A 20588-nucleotide genomic window follows, 5' to 3' on the forward strand; every position below is an offset into this window, starting at 1 on the left:
ATGGATGGCAACAGCCCTACGGCAGCAATTGCTGTTGCTGCTCCAGCACTGAGTGGCGCGGATCCTGCAGCAGCAAGAAAACAGCTAGCTCTCCTCTATCAGCATCTGCCTGTAGATGATCGCCGTTACGTCTCTGAAGCAGACAGAGACGAAATATTCAGACGCCTAAGGAAGGAAAACCGCATGTAGGCGACGTCATGCAAATTGGAGCGAGGGCAACAGGAGTGCATGTTTTATCACACATACATACACACATATATCTCTGTTTAGATGCTTTTTCGTACGCTTTTCTGCGGGGGTCAAAAATATGCAGACGCTTCTCCGCTCAGACAACAGATCAGCATTTACTGCGGGAATGACGCTGAACTGTGGGTTTTCTGTTTTGCCGCATCGTATTTCAGTCTCTATTTCGTGAAATGTGATATTTGTCGCGTTCCATGGAAAACAGCCGAAGTGGCCGTCATATTTCTTGACACGCTGTCGTTGCGCTGGGCTGTAAGCTGGGGAGGATCAGGGAATTTGTAGCATAGAGTTCGCCGGCGCTTTACGTTTTTTGTCACTGCTTTGGCTGTTCAGATGCTTTGACTGCAGCAGCAGGAATCCCACATGGATATCTCTAACGCATGCAGTATTTGTATGCCTCTCATGCTCCGGCAAACACCGGCGGCTGGGCACTCATCTGTCTTTCGTGCGGTGAGTCCCCAGTACACTCGGTTCACTTCCTGATCGAGCCTGCAAGCCTAGACTATAGCTTCGGATGTTGATTCTTGTATGTGGACCTGGGGAACGGCGTCGACGTGCACTCCAGCGCCAGGGGTGATCCAGCTGCGCCCACTGATATTGTTTTCTGTGCTGCGTATTTGTCGTTGCTGTCTCATTTTTTTTGATTACATGAAGATCCACGGAAATGGACAAGATTTACCCGGAGCAGCTGTTTCGGATGGAGTTGGGTGAGTAAGGTTTCTCAGTTTCATGACCTCGTAGGATGGGGAGACGGAGCAGTCGTATTCCTGTGGAGTAGACAGTACAGAGTGAATGGGCAACTCGTTTGGACTGGACGCGCAGAATACCTTGGCAGTGGATAGTGCAGGGGATGCGACAAAGCTGTTGTGTGGTGTACTGTAGGGGGTAACCGTCGGGCACACGAGTTTCTCAGGGAGCACGGGTGAGCCCCGACAGGCACTTAAGCTTTACTCATTTGCTAACAGGAGCAACCAATAGTAGAGTTGGCTCTTAAGGTTTCATAGTTGTCGTACTATGCGTGTTTTGGGGCTAGAGTTGGGACGGGGAGGCAGAGGAAATAGAAGTCGCTTAAGCAGCTCCATTGTCCAACAGAATCGTGGTTGTTGTGCTGGCTGCAATGTAGCTTCTCTTTGTGGACCCAAACAAGCATGAACTACTTTTCCGCCTACTGTACTCGAAGGTACATCTTGGGCGGTCACATCTGCATGTGTTTATTGGCCTCTGAAGGGCGGACCTGAGCCAACCGTTGGACTACCATGGCAAACTTGCGGCGAAACACCGACAGATGCTAGACGTATGCCTCTCGTTTTCTACTTCAATTTGCAGCCATAGGTCTCTGACATGCACTGTGCACGCGTTTGTCTGTAGATGGCATAGCTCTGTTTGCTTTTAATGACTCCAGCGCCACTAAGAAAGTGAAGTCGGCGGCGTGTGGTTCTGGCGCTGAACGGGTGCTGTGTCTGGGTATAAAACTTGGTGTGTTTACTGTTCAGCGCCTAGTAAGCACGGAAATGCAGGGCATTGGGTGGGTTGTAGGATCACAGAGTGATCCTGCAGCTCAAACGACTGGGACGGCAGCACAGCACAACCAACATCAGCAGCTTCCTCAGCAGCAGCAGCAGCAGACGTATGGTGGGCTGCGTAGCAACGACGAACGCGTGCAGCTTCATGACCAGCCTCTCTCTACTCCAACCACTGCTCTAGCAGCAAATTCGGTGAACGCCCCTGTTCCGGTGGCAGTGCCCGCGGCCCCTGCAGGACCTGCCCGCGGGCATATTGTGGAATCATCCTGGGGAGGAGTTGCGAAGCCTGCTGTCTCCGGCAGAGGAGTCAGGAGCCGCAAGCTCGAAATGGACTTCGACTTCGAGAAGGAGGCGGCTCTCTTGGCGGCAAAACAGAGGGCAGCAGCACAGGGTGAGCCCATAGAGTCTGATGCATTCATATACATGAATAGTGGGAGCTCGAGTCTTGGAGTACCAGTTCTCCATTTTTCCTTGCGTATTGTCAGAGGAGAGCACCTACGTGGTGCAACTAAGCTAGGGCGTCTGTGATCTATGATGGTTTTGTGTTTTAGAGGGGTTCTTGAAAATAAGTGGAGCGGCAGCGGTAAGAGAATTTTCCATTGCGTTTGCTCTGGGCTTCTGCGTGCTGTGCTTGTTGCAGGCTCATCCCATGTCTCGGGCAGTTCTTCGCAGCCACCAGCGCAGCAGCAGGCAACGGGGCTAGTTAGCGTCAGCGGCAACAACGGTAGCAGCAATATTCATAGGGCGGCGACGAACCCGACCTTCGGAAGCAGCGGCTGCACGTCTCTGGGATCAGGAGCTGCTGGGGCGGCTGGCTATGGTTCCAGCGGCAGCGCTACTTCTGCTGGCCGTGGCAGCAATAGCACGCGGTTCTCCGGTGCGAAGAGTATCTCTTCTGCTCAGTATTTCAATCAAGAAGACAGGTAGGAGATGGCCCGTACTCGCATTTTGAACACATTACGCTTCTCATTGTTGGCTACAGTGCTGCTTACAAGTTTCAGCGCCAGAGGTTGCATGCTCACCAGAGTGGGTGTGTGGGTAGAGGAAACGAAATTATCCTGTCTTTAGATTCATCCAGTTTTAGCTGCCTTTAAATGCATCTGTTGTCGTGAGACGACGTTGTAGCGCCTTGCACCTTGTTGTCTCTCCAGCTCGCCTCCCGTGGCCCCTGTGCCCGTCGATCCTTCACGGAGGGCTATTGGCTCGGATGAAGTGTTTGGGAGGAGCAACACCGGCAGACGAGTGAGCAATTAGACTCTTTTTGTGTGTTTCGAGTGTGATCGGTACTTCTTCCATGGAGCGCCAGTGATGTCTGCTTGCAGGCGTGGCTCTGTGTTTCTTTTTCACTTTTACCCAGCTCGCCTATGGGGATATTTGGCGCATGTCGAGGCCCTCTGCAATGCTGTTACACAATTGCCTGCCTATCCATGATAAACACATTTAGCATTTCACGTGGAAAGATGACTGTTTTCATTGGGTGTATGCTGGATGCGGCTTCAGGGTTGGGAAGACCAGAGCGCTGCGCGAGTGGAGGCGCTGCGCATGCATGCGCAACAGGGCTGGCAACAACTATCTCAGGCTGGCAGCGACGCGTTGAGCAAGGCCCGGGAGTGGCTAGCTGGTACATAAGAGCAGCGTATATTTCAGGTTTGTTTTGTTGGAAAAGTGCAAGCTCAGAGGGGCCAGTTACACGCTTCGGGGGCTGAGGATTTTGGACAGCTTTCTTCGCGTGAATAACTTGCTGAGTATGCAGAAAACTTATTTTATGTTGGGGCCGAAAGAACGATATCTCGCGTGGACTAGGACGCCACAAACAAGCTCACGAGCTGGGTAGTAGAGGAACCCGAACATGCGTGCAGAGTTTCGTTCCGCTGTGGGGCCTGCTTTTGCGAAGGAGAGGAAATTTTTGTCGCAAACCCAGGAGCCTCTCAGCCTCTCATTTGTCGATAGCACATGCATTGATGATGATAGGGAGCTGAAGCGTGAATTGGGCATGCTGTTGCCGCCTGGCTTCAGTAGATGCTACGGCTGTACGCAGCGATTGTGGCTTCGTGCAGCCGCGGCAGAGGGTCCTTAAAAGGACACAGGAAGGCGTACTTGTGCGTAGTCGATGAGCCAAGTGCCCTGAGCTGTTTGGGACACAACAGTTTCTTGTAAGACAGGACCCGCCTGCGCGAGATTGACGGTTCTGTGCACGAATGTACGTTTCTTTCTGCATGAAATGTAAATGCAGAAGACGCACGACAATTCTGTTCAATTTATACAGCCCAGTAGAACTTTTCAGGAAGCCTTCTTTGGAGGCGTGGATGAAGGCTCCCATGACTGTAAACATTCCCGGGGTTCAAAAGTTGTCCGTTGCCGCGTCGCAAAAAGAAGACGAACGTCGCAGGAAGCTTGTCTCAGTTCTTCCTTTTTCGCCTCATTTCACCTCTGGCCGACGTTTTTGTAGCATTGTGCTGGCTCGTTGCTACGTTGTAAGCGCAAATGCAGCGCTTGCATAGGATCCAAAAGTCAAAAACTTAGGAAACCCTCTATTTAGCCCTACAGAGTTGGGTTTCCTTGAATCACAGGACGCTGCCGATAGATCACGAAGTGTTTCGTAGTGCAGTGGATTGCGGCTTTACAGTGCTGGCGTTTAGCTAACGAGTGGTTGGGTGACTAGTGCTGTTATCTACGAGCGTTAGAGCCCAATATCTACAGCCGCCATTCTGCCTGTTTTGAATTGTTCGGGTATGCTGTGTGGGACTTCTGTTCGCCGGCATTCCTCCTACGGTATTTGAAAAGCATTTCTAGATGCCCGCAGAAGATTGCTTCAGTGCTTGTGGGGAAGCTCAGGAAGGAGTCTAGGTGGCTCATAGACGCAAGAATAAACTTATCTAAATATTTAGCAAATCACGCCGCCGATCATTGGGTATTGAAGGCTGTAGCCAGTGTGCGTCCTTGGGAAATGGAGGTGGATGGGATATAAAGGTTAAGAACATATACGAGAAGTGTGAATCCTGCTGGCGTAACATTGAGGCACGGCTCACCATCTACTTGCTTTGACGATTTGCGCGAGTTGATTGCACTGGGTCATCGCAAGCCACGCAGTATGGAAACTATGGAAGAGGGAAGAGAAAAGGCAAAATGCAGAGGGCAAGACAGTAAAAGGCAGGAACTCAGACGGGGAAGGGCAGATGGGACAGGACTAGGTAAACGCAGCAAGACGCCAGTTGCAGTGAGCGAGGCCAAGTTTGACCCTCTACTTGGGGTTACCAACTCTCTACGTAGGTGCGCACATTTCTATGAACTACTAAGCTGCCGAGTAAAGCGTTAGACAATTTTTGCTGTGGTGATTCCTGCCACCTTCTCCAAGGAGAGAGCCTATGTCTCTCACCGTCCTTACCACCGCTGGCCACAGCTGGCCGCGCGTAAGGCAGTGAGCCCCACACGTGGCCGATCTGCGCCGTATCGGAAGCTTTTTCTGCAGCATTAGCCAGCTTTCTTTAGGTTAAGCAACTGTAATTACGGTTTATCTGCACAGCACTAAATATTACCACCTTGAAGACTATTCCTGGGCAGTATTGCAGTGCTGCGCGCCACAGAGGAGGAGGATGTGGTTGAGAAAGTGGACTACGGGATGGCAAAAAGTGATAGAAGAAACGAGGTAGGCATATGAGATGGGAAAAGGAAGGAGCATATGCGAACGTAGGGAAGAAAGCAAATGAGGAGGGAGAAGGAAACACAGGGCTTGAAGCACCCGACGAAAACGACGACAGGAAGGAGAAAGAGAGCAAGAAGTCTACAGATTTTGAGGCCAGAGGAACGGAAAGGATAAGCTCTTCCTCACTGCTAAAGAAAGACTCTCAGTTTGAAGCCTTGGTACACTCTAAAACCTCCAAATCCTAGGAGCTCCAGGGCACAAGCACTTCGTACCACTTTTTCATTCGAAAGAAGAAGCCACCTCACCAAGAAAGGAACATGCAGACTTCCGTTTCGAGATGGGGCTGCAGCTTTAGTTCCTCACCGTCGGCCTAGCCTTTACAACGTGTATAGACGCATAGCGTTAGCCCGAGCGACCACCTTGACAATGCATGTGTGGATAGCACCATTTAAGGTGAACGCACGACACTTCTAGAGCTACTTCTAGGCAGCTTACGTGGTCCAACGACAATTGGATGCCCAATAATATATCTCAGAGTCAATGGCCCAACAGCCTTCTCCAGCAGCGCATCGATCCGAACGCGTGTGCGTCGCCCTAAAATCTGTCAGCTAAGTTACCTACTGTACTGTGTTGCTGAGGTCGTTTGCCCTTGGTTGGTTCCATTTTTTTCGACTTGCCACGAAGGCTTGAAGTCTCCCGAAACCCGGGTCTACTTGAACAGCAGGTTGTGCCTCGTAGGCCGGAAAATGAGCTCTTTGCACGCTGATTTCCTCTAGGTATTGCGCACTATAGCAGACGCCGAGATCAGGCAAACACGGAGGAGGCCCCAAGGCAAAGATTCTTCTCTAAGGGGGCAGCTAAAGAGGAGACACGAAATAAAACAGAAAAAGGAACGGCCTGGACTGGTCGGGAATCGAACCCGAGACCCCCCGCATGCGAAGCGGATGTGATACCCCTACACCACCAGCCCCCGCGGAGACACGACGATTTAAAGGAGACAGTTAAAGATGAGGAGGACACATACTGTAAATAACCATTGTTGAGGGAGTGGACTGGTCGGGAATCGAACCCGAGACCCCCCGCATGCGAAGCGGATGTGATACCCCTACACCACCAGCCCGCGGGCTCGGTCTCATTTCTGAGTCTCTGAAGTCAATTGTTCATGTGCAAAATATCTTAAATTTGTCCAGAAGTTTATGGCAGCAAGAAAAGGCTGATGCATTGAAGTCGTGTAGTGAATGCTCTAGAATATAAGCTTTCGAACGAACCACTCGTGTTGGAGCCAGGCGCGGAATTGGTTTTAGCTCGACGAGCTCAAAAATTCCTTCCCCTGTGAAGTTAGCAAATTTATACTCATTTGTTTTTCCATTTGAAGTGCATTGCGATTTTATCTTTTCTTTTGAACTTCCCGTGAGGAAACTTCCTGCTACCTTTGTGGATCAAGAGCCCCAAATGCGTTAATCCAGCACAACGGGGGAAAGAACGCGATCGTTATTGCTGGTGAACGACCGCAACAGAAACACTTTGAAATTTATAGTCCGTCCTTCCAGTTGAGAAAGAAGCGCACCGTAACGACATTTTCATCAAGGAAATCAGGCTCTTACCAGTCCCTCACATTCACTTTGGAAGGTATAGTTGTACTTTCACCCAAACCGACAGATGCCAGTCCCTCAGATTCAGTCTCAAGGCATCGAAGTGTGCGACCATGGATATGCTATCATTCGCCCAGGGTTCTAGGCCATTTGTGCGATCCTGGACCCAGCTAATATATTGGGGGAGACACCGGTGTCCCTAGTGATGCTGTTTGCGCCTTTTTAGAATGGCGCTCGAGGAGGCAACGCCGCTGGCCAGGAACTTTATCAACTTTGTCAACAGGACAGGCTCCCCATACCACTCCGTGCAGGCAGTCAGGGACTTCATCGCCAGCTGTGGATTCGAGGAGTTGCACGAGCGGTAAACCCCACGCACGTTCAACTTCTGCCTGCAACGGCGCTGTCAGCTAATGCTCGTTTCGCTGTTGGTAGAGGGAATGTGTACGACTCCTGAATCGATTCGCTGAGGACTGCTAAATAGCAAGCAGCAGTAGTGTACAAAAAACACGGGTGATGCAGCAGTGCACGTAGACACGATAGATGAACAACGCATACTGTATAATGAGGAATTATGTTTGCATTGTGAACAAGGGCGAGCTGGAAGATGACGCAGGGAGGAAGATACTTTGTGACGAGAAACGGCTCTTGCATCGCCGCATTTATCGTTGGTAGGTGTATGTTTGTTTCCCCTCTTTGTGTCACTGTGCGGTGAAATGCTCTTTGCCTGTTACTAGGGAAACCAAAGTACTGATTACTGGCCTGTGTAACTGCATTGATCACAATACAGGGTAAAAGGTTAGATGCCTGCCCCAGATGCGCTGTTGCATTCAGGAAGGAATTTCCAAAAGGAAGCTCCAGGGGGGTTCTGCGTGACAGCAACACACTCGGACTCACCCTGTCTTCGGCTGCGTCCTCGCGCATTTGCTGAGAAGGAGGGCTACCAAATGGTTAGGCGCGCACCGCGTGGGTCCTACATCCACGCATACAGCAAATCAGTTTTGCTTCCACTGCGTGGAACCACCGGCCCCATGAACGGGTGCTGCGGATTCAGATAAGTGAGGAGGACAGATGCTCTGTGCAACCTTTGTGCAGGGCAGCGTAGAGTGCTACGGTGGAGGCCTCTGGCACACCTGGTTTGACCGGGGACTCGGCGTAGCTGGAAAGGTGGTTCTTCACATGGGTAAGTATTCTTTGTCAGAATTGTGTAAGGGACAAAGTGGTAGTTTAAATGAGACTAGAAACCACGGTAAAAAGTAATGCAATTCATGCCTGGAGCTAATTACGCAGGTTACAAAGTTGAGGAGAGGCTCGTGCACATACCAAAGCCTCTGTTTTACGTGCCGAGCCTCGCAATTCACTTGAAGACACCCGAAGAGATTGGGGCCGTAAAGATCAACAAAGTGAGCAGGATTTTTTTCTGCCGTTGGTGCTGCCAGGGGGTTTGTTTCCATTGGAGCATTATTCTGGTTGGGTGGACGGGTTCTGCCCGCTGCGCGGAGAAGGCAGTGGATTTTCAGGAATGCAGTATGCACTCTAAAATGCATAGCTCTAGAATCAGTATCCACTGACCGTGAGACGGTGGTTTCTGTTCCTTGATAATTACGCTGGACGTGTGGAGCCCACCTAAGTCCACAAAGCCACAGATAACCTTATGAACTCACGGTTGCCGCACAAAATAGTCATTGTGCATACTTTTGGCTCACTCCAAGATGAATAGTTGCTGCACAGAGGTTTAGCTTCATAAATATAACAGTAGTTACCCTTTCTACTGACAAAAACAGTCAGGGGAGGCTGTGTTTCTTCAGGAACAGCATCTGCAGCCTGTCTTGTGCTCCGTCATAGCTGAGCAGCTGAACCAGGGCAACGGCAGCTCAATTCAGGAAGGCGAAAGTGAAGTTCAACGACTTCCGCCTGCGTTGGAGCGTCTAGTCAGGCAGTAAGAGTAGTTTTCAGGCTGCTTGCTGTTTGTGAACATGACCGGCTATTGTGGTCTGCCTGTTAGTTTTCGTTTACTGTGCTTTGAGCCTGCTGTTGCTCAAGTTCTGTTCTCGTCCCATTTAATCACTTCCATACTTTGTACTGTCAATTTTCCGTGGGGTGGGACTTATCTTGGCGGTCTCTAGGCGCTGAGCTCCATGCGTAAATTGGGCTGTCCGTCCATGTTCATTCCTGTTGCCTGTCCCAGGGAAATTGGCATGCCGGGTGCGACACTTTTGGATTGGGACTTATGTCTAATGGACGCGACGCCTGGCCGGTTGTCAGGCATTCATTCGGAATTTATTGAAAGCCCCCGATTGGACAATTTAGCTTCAACTTTTGCCGCCTTTAAGGCCCTAGTGGAGGCGGGCCAGCGCCAGCGCCGGGGAGAGCAAGACTGTGGAGAAACAGACATTTTGATGGCTGTAGCCTTTGACCATGAAGAAGTTGGGTCCGAATCTCTTGCAGGCGCAAACTCAAGTCTTCTAGAGGTGAGCGGGTGCGATAGCGCGATGGCAATGTGGGCAGCACTACTTGCTTAGATCCTGTCAGAGCCCTTACTGTTTTGCGCTATCGCCCGCATGCAAAGCTGCACATATAAACAACCAAGGTCTGGCTGCCTTCATGCTTTTCTGAGCCTAGCGACGCTGTGGTGCTTCGTATTTCAGCGCTTTTGTCTTTAAGGAGTGGGGGGTGCAGAGCAGGTTTTGACAGGCAAACACTTTCATGCATAGGGCTGTGACCTCATATTTCTACAACTGCCACTTTGAAGGCCCAAAGCTGTACACTTCCTTTTGTGCGTTGTAGTTGCATAAGGCGAGTGGGGCATTATCTGGGCTTTCATGCTTGTATCGGTTGAATCTTCCCACCCGCAATATTGACTGCATACAAGAGTTTGGTACGTATCTCTATGCAGATCGCAAATATGTGAAAGAGCAAGTATAACAAATTGTGGCTCTGGGGTAAAAGCACAGGGGATATTGTTGACAGGCTGACGCGTTTGTGGGCAGACATGGATGCGGAGGTCTCTCAAAGCCATTGGTTGCGAAGACGCCCTACATGAAATCCTTGCGAAGTCCTTCATCGTCAGCTCCGATATGGCCCATGCGGTGCACCCAAACTACAGTGAAAAGCACCAAGCTCAGCACAAGCCTTCACTTCACAAGGAAAGTTCCGAGAGTGCCTGTAGCTTTCATATATATTTTGTCGCTCATCGTGCTGCTGCCATTTACACTTTTTTTGCACTCTTTATGTGCGCCTCTGCTTCGCCAGTTTTAAACAGCTATCTGCAGCCAGTTGGTTTCCGAAGTGGATGTTTAGCAAGCACGAACAACCTTTTCTACTTCCGAGGCTTTCTAAATCTCCATCCAATCTATGAAGCTTCCTGCTCAGCCTGTTGGTGCCTTTCTTCAGGGCGTTGTTATAAAGGAGAATGCAAACCAAAGTTATGCCTCCAGTGCAACTACGATGTCCTTGATTCGTGTAATTGCTGGAGAGGCAAATATTCCTTTGCAAGATTTCGTTGTTCGGAATGACAGCAGATGCGGTGGCACTGTGGGCGCGATGCTGAGTGCTCGACTGGGTGAGGTGACTCTGAGGAGCTTAAAAAACGCTCGATACATGAGACAGCGAATATGGTACAAATAAAGCTGCTGGTGATGCAAAGGCTCTGCAGCTGTTGCGACAGCCCAGAGTGCCTAAAGCTACAACACAACACACGTGGCCACGTCCAGGCACCTCAGAAGAAGAAGCCATTGGCGATAACTCCGCAAGGGAATATCGTAGCCAGCTCATTGCGTGTAACGAAAGACAAGGGAAGCTCGTTGTTTTGGCGGCTTGTGGGCTTCAGGAATTCGCACAGTTGACGTCGGGATAGCTCAGTGGGCAATGCACTCGTGCAGAGAAATATGCGGAGTGACAGATTTGATGTATCTGAAGGACTTGCTCGAGGTATGTGTGAGACTACTGTTTGACAGATGCAGTATTAGAACACATGCTTAGTGGATTGAGTGAACTTGCATTGGAGTGCATGAGTCACACGTTACGCATGATACGGGGAAGTGCACGTCGTGACTTCACTTTTGCAGAGGGTAACTGTTCTGCATTGCATGTGTGAAAGATTAATACGCACCACATGTAGACGTAAGGTGATCCCATAGAGATAGTGAAAGTAGTTACGGGCAGCTAGCCGAAAGCCCTCAACTGCTGTGCATTTTCAGGCAGTTTATTGCAACTTCCGACGTTGGGATAGCAACTAACGAGGGAAGGATGCATCACTGGATGCATGGCACCAAACGGAATCAACACCCATGCATTCCGCAGAGCGCCTCCTTCTGCAGAGCAAACGGTGTACTCGTCGTTCCGCGCAGTTATCTGCCCTAAATCGGCGTCTGCAAGACAAGCCATTCTATCAAGCATACCGCCACGACGCTTGTAGAGCAGAGGGCTGCAGCTCCGCAGCATGCCAAAACGAATGCGTTGACTCCTGGTTTATGTGAGTCTCACATCAGACTTCACGGCCATGCGCTATCGTCATGCACCGTGAAGGCCGGCACCAAATTTTGTGAGAAACAAGGCATCGTAAGCATTAAGCATCCGTCTTACCTACGGAACACGGTCGCAAGAAAAGCCGCGGACCCAAAGCAGCGTTGTTTCTCTAATTTAGAGCTACTTTGTCCTGCCAGCGGCGAGTTAGAGAGGAGCTAGGCAACTGAAAGTGCAGGTGCACCAGCTGCAGAAAAGCCCGACAGCTATTCGCAAGAGCCAGCTAGGCCCAAAAAGACGCGAGGATAAATTAAAGGTCTACCTACAAAGATGAAACCTAAGCGCAAGTATTGGGCACGGCCTGGCAAGAGTAGATCGCCCTGTACCGCGACCTGTAAAAGTGCCTCACTATTTTGGTACACGAGCACGTGTGCACACGTACAGACGCCTTCTGTACGGAGTAACATATATTCACAAGCATATTCTTATCATCCACAACCAGCTTAAATGCAGCGCGCTGGCACGTCAGCTGTCCTCCATCCTCGCATGCACTCGCTTGTGGAGGTCGCACAAGAAATCTACGTAGCTCCCATCTCCGCTCAACGGGTCTTCAATCAGGTGCGTCAACAGACGAGTTTCGTCTGAAGACCTGTGGCTCAAAGCACATAGCCACAAGCAGCCATTCCTGTGTGCCCAAATTGCTTCAAAGAAAATGATGAGGTTACAAATCGTCCCCCTTGGCGTTCCTCCCAAGCTTCAGAACCAAACGCCCAATATCGATAAAATGTATCGTAATATGGTGGGAAATTATTCTGCAACGCTACATATATGCCCCACCGCGTAATGTCTGCCAGAGGTTCAAGCAACTTTAGTGACGCATTTACAGCACTTAAATACAATCACGCAAACCGATCAGTTAAGACGTTGAGCGAACTGGCCTTTTGTTTGGGTAAACTATCTCACCCTCACCTTGGTGCGACAATGCGCAGGGGGATAAAAGGCGCATCAAACTTCTCGAAACGAATTTGTTCAATGACGCGAAGAACTTTTGCTGCAGAGATCAGAAAGAGCACTGAACAACTAGCGCTCTACGGAGAAGAATGCATGCTAGCGTACCCCCAATTTACTAGTCCATCACGTTCTGCGCAAAAGTATGCAGATAGAAGCAAATGGCATATGAGGAGAAGCCATTCACATAAATGCCAATATTCACGGATTCATGACAATGCAGGAGAGATGGGCATCGCACCCCCAGCAGTTCCTTCGACATTCTGCAGACGTAGTTCCGCCGTTGAGCGCTCGTCCAACTTCGCGTCAAAGCCGAAGAGCTGCACACATGGAGAGCAAAAGGGGAAAAAGCTGCTCAAATCTAACAAAGTGCATTTATAGGCGCCTGTCTATCTACACTTCAGCTGCACACTCTTGTGCAACCGTGCTTTTATGTAGAATGTACCTTTACGAAAGGCATCACGTTTCCGTGATTGCGTGCAGTTACTCCTACAGTTGTGCAATAGGAAATTTCATATTTCCGGCAAAAACACATTAAGCCAGGCGTTTCTCCCTGCTTACTAATGTTATAGAATCACATAATTGTACTTACGTCAATTATATATTCTCGCCGTACATGTTGGCCTATGTACAGCAACATATATGACCCAGCTTCACATAAATATACCCCGTCACTCAAAATGTTCGTTCCGCTAGCCGGTAACGAAAGGGGCATCCAGACGAAGTCGCCGACACCCGAATAGTCCCCCAGCTGCACAGAAGACGCATAGGTTACTGCAAGCAAGGGGCCAACTTCGTCGCTACGCTACCGGAATGCCCAGAGAGTGTATTTACGGAGTACACACGCGAATGAACACGCTACTCAGAGCTCCACCTCAGCTGCTGGGATAGAAAAGTGGTTCACGGCACTTAATTTACCCGTTCAAGAGCTTTGCGCTCTTTGGCTGTAGGCGGCTGTACGTAAGACTTGTGTAGAAGACACAGCCGTGGATAGAGGTGGGTGGAGAACTCCGAAATCGACATCCGCAGGAACTGCAGCAACTGGAACAGACGGACCTGAGGGTCCACTGTCGACTGGCGGAAAGCCTGCGGGTAAATGCAATGCGCAGCTTTTGCAGTCAATTACTCTCGTACTTAACATATAGGGGGATAGCTGCTGTGGCTATGACCAGGTTTGCAATATTTGTGCAAACATGCCAGCATGCGCCACCCCTATTGTGAGAGCAACTACTAATCGGTCAGCCAAAGCAGAGTTTCCCTTAAGTTACTAGTTTAAGATCGACAAAATGGAAAACGACTACGCAGGGAGAAAGTTTTGAGGCTGCCTTACAGCGTGCTTAAATAACGCCTGCAAGTACACTGGGAGAAGCTTGAGAGAATCAGGCAAGATAAGTTGACCCTCAGAGGAAGCGCTGGCGCACTGCGTCCACAAAAAGGGTAAGGCGACAAAAGTGGAATTGAAGACGTCTTCAGTGCCCAAGCTAATTTTAAATGAAGATACAACTTTGTAAACAAGCCGCTCAAGAGCTCCCCGTAGCCCAAGCATCTGCAATACCGCGGAATTCCTCAACGGAACAACTGAACATGCTTTTGAGACAGCGAAGCAGAGGCAACAGGCCATATATAGGCTATTTAGAGGTGTCTTACGTTTATGCGGTAGGCGCTGAGTATCTCCACAAGGTTTTTTATAGCTTTCTCTCTCCAGTTGGGCTCCTGATGAAGTTCCATTATGGCCGACGTCCTTGCCATAAGGAACGCTGTGGCATCTACCTGATATGGGCAGAATTTTACACACACGAATGAAGATATGTACAGATACTGTGGCAAACAAACGAAGCAGAGACGCCCTCGGAAAGTAATGCGACACATTGGCAGAGCTCTACTGCAGTGCTTTGATAAGCAGTGTCAAATGCAAGGCCCTCACCTCTGCATAACGGAATAGAGAAGCAAGAGAAAATGTTGTCGGCAGCGATAGTGAGTGAACCCTCAGCAGACGCCGATTAGGTACTTTTCTAGAGGGATGCATGGGAGTGTACGCGCAAACACTTTGAGCATACACGTTTTTCTGCGTCTCCAGCCTGCCTCACACACACTACAAAATCATGCCATGCAGTCTAGGTTTGAAAACAAACCCTACAAGATAAGCTCTACATCGAGATTCCTCCTACCCTTCCACCCAAAAAGCACTTCACAGTTCTAATATCTACCAGGAAACCACCCCTGAATGTTGAAGACACACTGTTCGGTGTGCTTAAGCTGAAAAAGTAGGCTCGACTGAGCACTCAGGCGAGGCAGCCGGAAAGTGCCCTGGTCCACGAGTGACCTGGCTCCAGAAAATGAAACCAAGATCTTCTCTACGGCCAAGCCCTGCAACGCAATCAGGAGCATCGAAAATAGCACAGGCGACTCCCTATCACTGCACTTCCAGCATGAGCGTTCAAGGGCGGGGCTTGCACCCAATTAGCAGCAGGGCCTAAGGGGCTCTGCAGCAATAACCCTGCTCTCTAACCCTAGTAAATCTTTTGCCGCAATAATAGCAGGTGCAACAGTAGCAGTTCTCCAGTCGGGTGTTTGCGTTTTCGTATGCAACAAATGCGCGGGCAACGCCTGCTGCCACTGCCACATACAGTTTGACTTCGATAAAAGGAGAGAGCATAAAGAACTCTTAACATTATGTAGCACGCTTGCTTGCATATAGGGCGTGTGTAGGACGCGGCATCAACCACAAGTGAAACAGACCTTGGAAAGACGCAACTTAAATTCAATGTCAAAATAAAAGCAAGAGGTGAAGAGACGCTTAATCTCCGCGGCCACCCATTCCTTGTCTCTGCAAAAAACATAGGAATAGACCAAACAGAATACTCTAAAATCCCCCACAACAAACGCCAAACGCACGCCGTGAGCATCTTTACTATTTTATCCGACTTTCAGTGTGAGCGGCTGCCAGTTAGTGTCACCTTGAGGCGCAGAATTCAGGCACAAAATGAATGTCGCCACCGGTCTGCTGTGCAGGAAAGCCGAGAGACTGGAGCTCTAGCGCTAGATTGGGCGGTGGGCATGCGAAAACGTCAATGCATGCGCATGCTGAGAAACATCTTGTGATGATGGAATTGTAAAAATCTTGCTGCGACAGAGCAAAATGCAGATGCCTACTCTCAGTGGATTAACCCTTAGCTGCTCCCATCCACACTATTACGTCTGACTGTTAACCCTCTCATTCCACTTTCTCCTCCTTTACTTCCAGCAAAGAATACTAGCGTGCACCTGTCGCAAAATAATGCTGAAGGACACTGACAAGCCTTCTTGCGTAGTCTACGTGTTTTTCCTTCTGAGCCTCTGTGCGTCTATCTACGTCTATCTACGTGTCTCTTTTCCACAGCTCTGCAGTTATCTTTTCGTTTCAAATTATCGTTGTCCTCTTTCTTCGCCCGCTTGAATGCCCCTATAAAAACACACTTGGTGAATTTCGGTGGCTTTCGCTGGCCCGTTTGATGCTCCAGTAGAATGCTTCAGCCCACCGACCCCTGTGAGGTGTGCACACACTAGCAAACGAAAGGAGCGAGTCCGGACTGCCAGCTCACGAGCTGCAAATCTGATGCCCTAAATATTAGAAGCCACTGAACGAATACCAGCAACCAGCAACGGGCCTCACCAATGTCTGGCAACGTGCAGTAAAACATCTCCACCATTCCCCCGGCAGACCTCTCAGCTATTAAATCGACCGCCACCTGAAAAGAGCACACAGGGACACAGTGCTGCATACTCATACAGAGGATGTCTTAGGTCTTACTGACGACATCGAAGAAACCGCAAGAAAAGAAGCGGTCCAACCCAGCGCGGAGGCACGATGCCGGGAACAAGTGCGGCTGTTGTACATCAGCGGGTACACATAGCTGCACCTAACAGTGCACTAATTCTATACCAGCAGCGATATGAACTGCTGCCGCTGCCACTCTAAAACACCGAAACCTGCAGCACGCCTCCAAAAACAAGGGAATCCGTTGCCACACTATATGCTGCTAGCACATTATATTAGATCACCTTTAACGCGGCATTTGCTGCTGAGGTTTGAGAGATATTTAGGCAGTTGTTGATTGCCAGAGGGAGCTGCGAGACTGCCCACAGCAGCTGCAAAACCCGACACACACCACCCCGCATTATCGTGACGGAAAGTGTACTATTCCAGCTATTAACTCTACAAAAATTAAAGGTGCTCGAGATGCGAATATGCGGATGCTCATCTGCATCTAGCTTGGAAAACAGTTTAGGCAGAAAGCTCCCCAGCAAAGCTCTCCTGCTTCTTCTATTTAACTCGCTATCTAATATCCCGTCTAGGGGAGTGCAGCAATAAGCGGAGAACTGGGTGTCCCATACTCTATCTCTATCTTGAGGTCGGAAGAAACAATGCTCTACAGGGATCGGCAGGAAGGGGTCCAACACATCGTCCACGATCAGCAGCTGCAGTTCCTGCTGCTGCTCTTGCTGCGTCGGCGACAGGGCTTGCGCGTAGTTGGGAATGAAATATAGTCTATCCGTTACAAGAATCAGACACAAATCCACTTGTAGGTATACATCCTGCAACACTTGTCCCAGACCCGCTGCAACTGCTTGAGAAAGGCCCGAAGAAAAACTTGGCGCTGTTGCATCAACAACGAAAACTATACATGGACGCATGCTGCTGCTGTTGTTGCTGCATCTGGAGGCGACGTCAAAGGACGGGCTCTCAGAACCCTCTTTGAGTGACGATGCAGCCTGCGCGCTGCCGTAGCTGCTACGCTGCACTTGCTGGTGCTGGCCCAGTTCGTTGAATTGCTGTTGTAGTCCATGCTGTTCTGTTAGGTTCTGCTGCTGTTGTCGAAGCTGCTGCTGCCTTGTGGCTTCACTTTCTATGTGCACCAGCTTCAGCAGCTGTGCTTTCCTTGCGCGCTGCAGCTGAGCAAGTTTGGAGGCAACGGCAAATGCCTTGGGGGCAACAAAATCGACGGAGCCCTTCCACAGCTCTACTCTGCGATATTTTGAGTACCTGTCCGCCTCAACTGCTGTGCCCCCCAAGCTACCACCCCCGCGCAAACCACTGCGGTACTGGTCGAGCAAAGTTAGGTAAAACGGGGGTAGCTCGAAAGAGGAACCACAGAGATTGCAGACGCAGTGAGTGCTGTTGCTTGCCCAAGACATAAAAGGGCTTATGTACGCCATGCAATTACTGCAGCGAACTATCCCTTCGTTGTTTGCTCCCCTTCTTGCGCTGCTGCTGCTTCGGTTCTCACTAGATGCCGCAGCAGTGCTGTTCCTGCTGCTCCTGCCTCCTTTGTTGATGTCCTCGTCCGATTCTGAGTCTTCTACCTCAAAGTAGCCCCCAAAAAAATCTGTTTGTGCCTGCAAGCCAGCTCTATCTTGCTCTGCTGGAGCTGCTACTACTCCTTGGCCATAGTATGAAGGCTCCGCTTGGCATCTGCTAATCCTCAAATCTACCAACGGCACTGCCTCTTCAGTGGGAGGCTGTGCAGCAAAAGGAGTTACGACAAGGGCAAATGGCAACCGGGAAAGCTCTAAGCTGTGGCTAAATGCCGGAACCTGCAGAGGCAACGACGGAAGCAGCTGTGGAGCCAACAACGTAACCCAGGGCACAGGGCTGCTCTTTGTGTTTCAGTCGGCACCCCACAGTTTTCAGCAGCTCCAGCGACCGCATAGAAAGGAAGCCACTAATAACACACCCACATAGTGCACGGAGAGAAGAAATCGAAATCCAGCAGCATCATCAGCAGCACCGCCACCAGCAACACAAACACAAACACCAGCCTTCTTCATACCTGGTTGATGGTAGAGCGCATGAATCTGCAACTGCAGCAGCCCTTGTCGACGGCTGTATAGAACCCGGCTGGAGAAGGAGGAGACGCTCCTGACTTGTCTGTCTCTATTCGCTTGCCGCAGACATTTGTTATTTGTTCTGGAAGCACGCACACTCATCAGAACACGAGAAAGGAGTTTCCCATGTCATTTGAAGAATAACAAACAACTCTAATGCAGCAAGCCGACAGGCCGGAACTACGAGCAAACAAGACTGAGGGATGAGAGCAGCAGGCGTGACCTGTAAGCCATTTGAAGAGAGAACTGCCTCATCTGCTCTAAGAGCTCGAGTGGCACATGAACGAAAAGACAGCAAGAAAAGCAGCAAGAGGAGCAGCAGCAACAATTTGTGCACGGATACTGTGTGATGCACCATTCCATTCTGGGCGAGGTATGTGGGCTGGGTCTATTCTGTTGTTGATGGGGCGTGCAAGTGGTTGCAGTGGCGGCATGTCTTCTGGAAACGTATCCTGCTGCTGCTGTTGCTGCAGCTGCTGCTGTTGTGGCTGTGGATTCTGAGTGTTTTCAACTTTCTCCGGAGAGTTCTTTACCCCATTGGACTCCGCACTTGAGGGAAACGATCCCAAGCCCACCCCCATAAGAGAGGGCAAACGCCTCTCCAGTTGTGGGGGTTGAGGCCTACTCCCGTGTGACCCGTCGTATTGCTGCTGCGCTGCGTTTTCGGATATCTGTGAGGGAAACGGGCGAGCAGACCCGGGAAGCGGCTCCGGCTGCTGGGGAGCAGCTGGCTCCGCCACTATTTGCTGCTGTTGCTGCGGCTGTAAGTACTGCTGCGACTGCAGCAGCTTCTGCTGTGGCATTGACTGGCGCTGTGACAACGCCTCTTCTTGGTGTTGGTACCGTTGCTGCACGTGCGACTGTTGCGGCTCAGTTGGGAATGCACATTGTTCTTGTGTGTACTGCACTGGCTCGCAAAGCGCCGAAGGTTGCTGCATCGTCTCTGACGGGGGTTCCTGAGACGCATAAAAGGAAGGCCGCTGCTGAACAGGCTGCTGCGGTTGCCCCAGCTGCTGTTCCGGCTGGTGCTGCTGCGGTGCCACCGGTTGCTGCAAAAAGGGTCTTCCACTTGTTGCAGTAGCCCCTGCAACAAAGCTGGAGCTCATGTGCTGCCCTGTGCTTTGGGGAAGTCTCCATGCGCTGGCCTGATAGTTGGCATTAGTGGGTGCAGCAGTAGAAGCAGCAGGATAGCCATTCAATCGTGATGCGGAGATTTCGGCCGGGTGACCCAATGCACTGGACGCACTTCTCGGCGCGTTTTGTTGTGGCATTGAATACTGCATCTCGCTCCTACCACCCTGCCCCAACGATGACTGTTGCTGCTTCTGGGGCTGGATATGTCGTTGCAGCTCCGGTTGCTTTTGCTGCTGCGAAAGTGGCTGGGGCTGAGATGTTAGGTGTCCTTGCGGCTGGTATAGCACCTGCTGCTGTGGTCCAACCTGTTGCAAAGGCCGCTGTGGCTGCTGCACTGGCTGCTGCAGAGGTTGCTGTATCTGCTGCTGCTGAGTTGGCAGCTGAGGCCGCTGCTGCGCCTGCTGCTGCTGACGTGTTTGTGGCACGTGCTGCTGCCACCGCAGTGGCTGCTGCGCCTCCTGCTGCTGCCACTGCATTGGCTGCAACTGAGGCTGGTGATGTATCGCTCCAGGCTGTAGGTGCATATCTTGCTGCTGGTACGGGATGCTGGCAGTGGGGTAAGGCGGATACTGCATCTGTTGCCTTGTCTCTTGCCAGTGCTGTGGCTGGCGCCGTGGGTCTTCCTGAGCATTATCAGTAGCAAGGGAACGTGGGCCGCTGCGGTGTTGGTATTGCTCCTGCGGATGGCGCTGCTCAAGAGGGGGATTTGGCGGGTCGTTGCTATCCGAGTTCATCTTGTTTCTCCGCCGTTTTCTGTTGCGGCCAATTCTGCTGCTGCAGTGTCACGAGCCGCTGTTTCGGTGGATGCCCGGAGGCCCTGAAAAGCCTGCCAAGCAGCTGCACACATCTGACTGGTATCCCAGATGATGCCAGGGTGGCCCCGATGCTGCCAGGGCGGGGCCTGGCTGACGTTAAGTTGCGGCAGACTACTGAAGCCCTAGCGGCTAAGAGTAGCCTCTACCACGCTGCCTCTGCCAAGTCGGCAGACGCTGGTACAAAAGTTCTAGTGCGGTGCTTCTGCTCGCGACCAACAGAAGCAGCAGTAGGAGGGTGCCTGCTGCTTGCGGTGAAAAGAGCGGCAGCAGCGCGCAGCAGTAGGGGAGGCGGGAGCAGCACGGG

The 20588-nt window shown here is 50.9% G+C and overlaps 3 protein-coding genes across 3 annotated transcripts; 2 read left to right on the top strand and 1 right to left on the bottom strand.

Moving 5' to 3' along the window:
* Window positions 1–3395, top strand: ENH_00046060 (ARF1-directed GTPase-activating protein, putative; the record flags this gene model as incomplete). Its single annotated transcript, XM_013585470.1, has 9 exons — window positions 1–185; window positions 577–693; window positions 898–950; window positions 1126–1165; window positions 1471–1537; window positions 1737–2157; window positions 2407–2689; window positions 2918–3008; window positions 3267–3395. 9 exons carry the CDS (start codon window positions 1–3, stop codon window positions 3393–3395), a joined length of 1386 nt encoding a protein of 461 aa, XP_013440924.1.
* A 3833-nt stretch (window positions 3396–7228) lies between these two features.
* Window positions 7229–11236, top strand: ENH_00046070 (aspartyl aminopeptidase, putative; the record flags this gene model as incomplete). The annotated part of the gene is made up of 11 exons (XM_013585471.1): window positions 7229–7362; window positions 7593–7669; window positions 7833–7948; window positions 8094–8181; window positions 8289–8401; window positions 8807–8937; window positions 9187–9469; window positions 9989–10183; window positions 10392–10560; window positions 10828–10928; window positions 11198–11236. 11 exons carry the CDS (start codon window positions 7229–7231, stop codon window positions 11234–11236), a joined length of 1446 nt encoding a protein of 481 aa, XP_013440925.1.
* Window positions 11237–11987: 751 nt separating this feature from the next.
* Window positions 11988–20203, bottom strand: ENH_00046080 (sec23/Sec24 helical domain-containing protein, putative; the record flags this gene model as incomplete). The annotated part of the gene is made up of 17 exons (XM_013585472.1): window positions 11988–12111; window positions 12432–12513; window positions 12712–12790; window positions 13063–13221; window positions 13389–13556; window positions 13801–13890; window positions 14118–14240; window positions 14395–14548; window positions 14710–14837; window positions 15210–15297; window positions 15428–15594; window positions 15927–15994; window positions 16123–16198; window positions 16512–16598; window positions 16845–18044; window positions 18281–18417; window positions 18691–20203. The coding sequence occupies 17 exons, from the start codon at window positions 20201–20203 to the stop codon at window positions 11988–11990; spliced, it is 4443 nt and encodes a 1480-aa protein (XP_013440926.1).
* Window positions 20204–20588: the final 385 nt, after the last annotated feature.

Source organism: Eimeria necatrix, genomic scaffold, assembly GCF_000499385.1.
Source record: "Eimeria necatrix Houghton genomic scaffold, Enh_scaff34, whole genome shotgun sequence".
Taxonomy (NCBI): domain Eukaryota; phylum Apicomplexa; class Conoidasida; order Eucoccidiorida; family Eimeriidae; genus Eimeria; species Eimeria necatrix.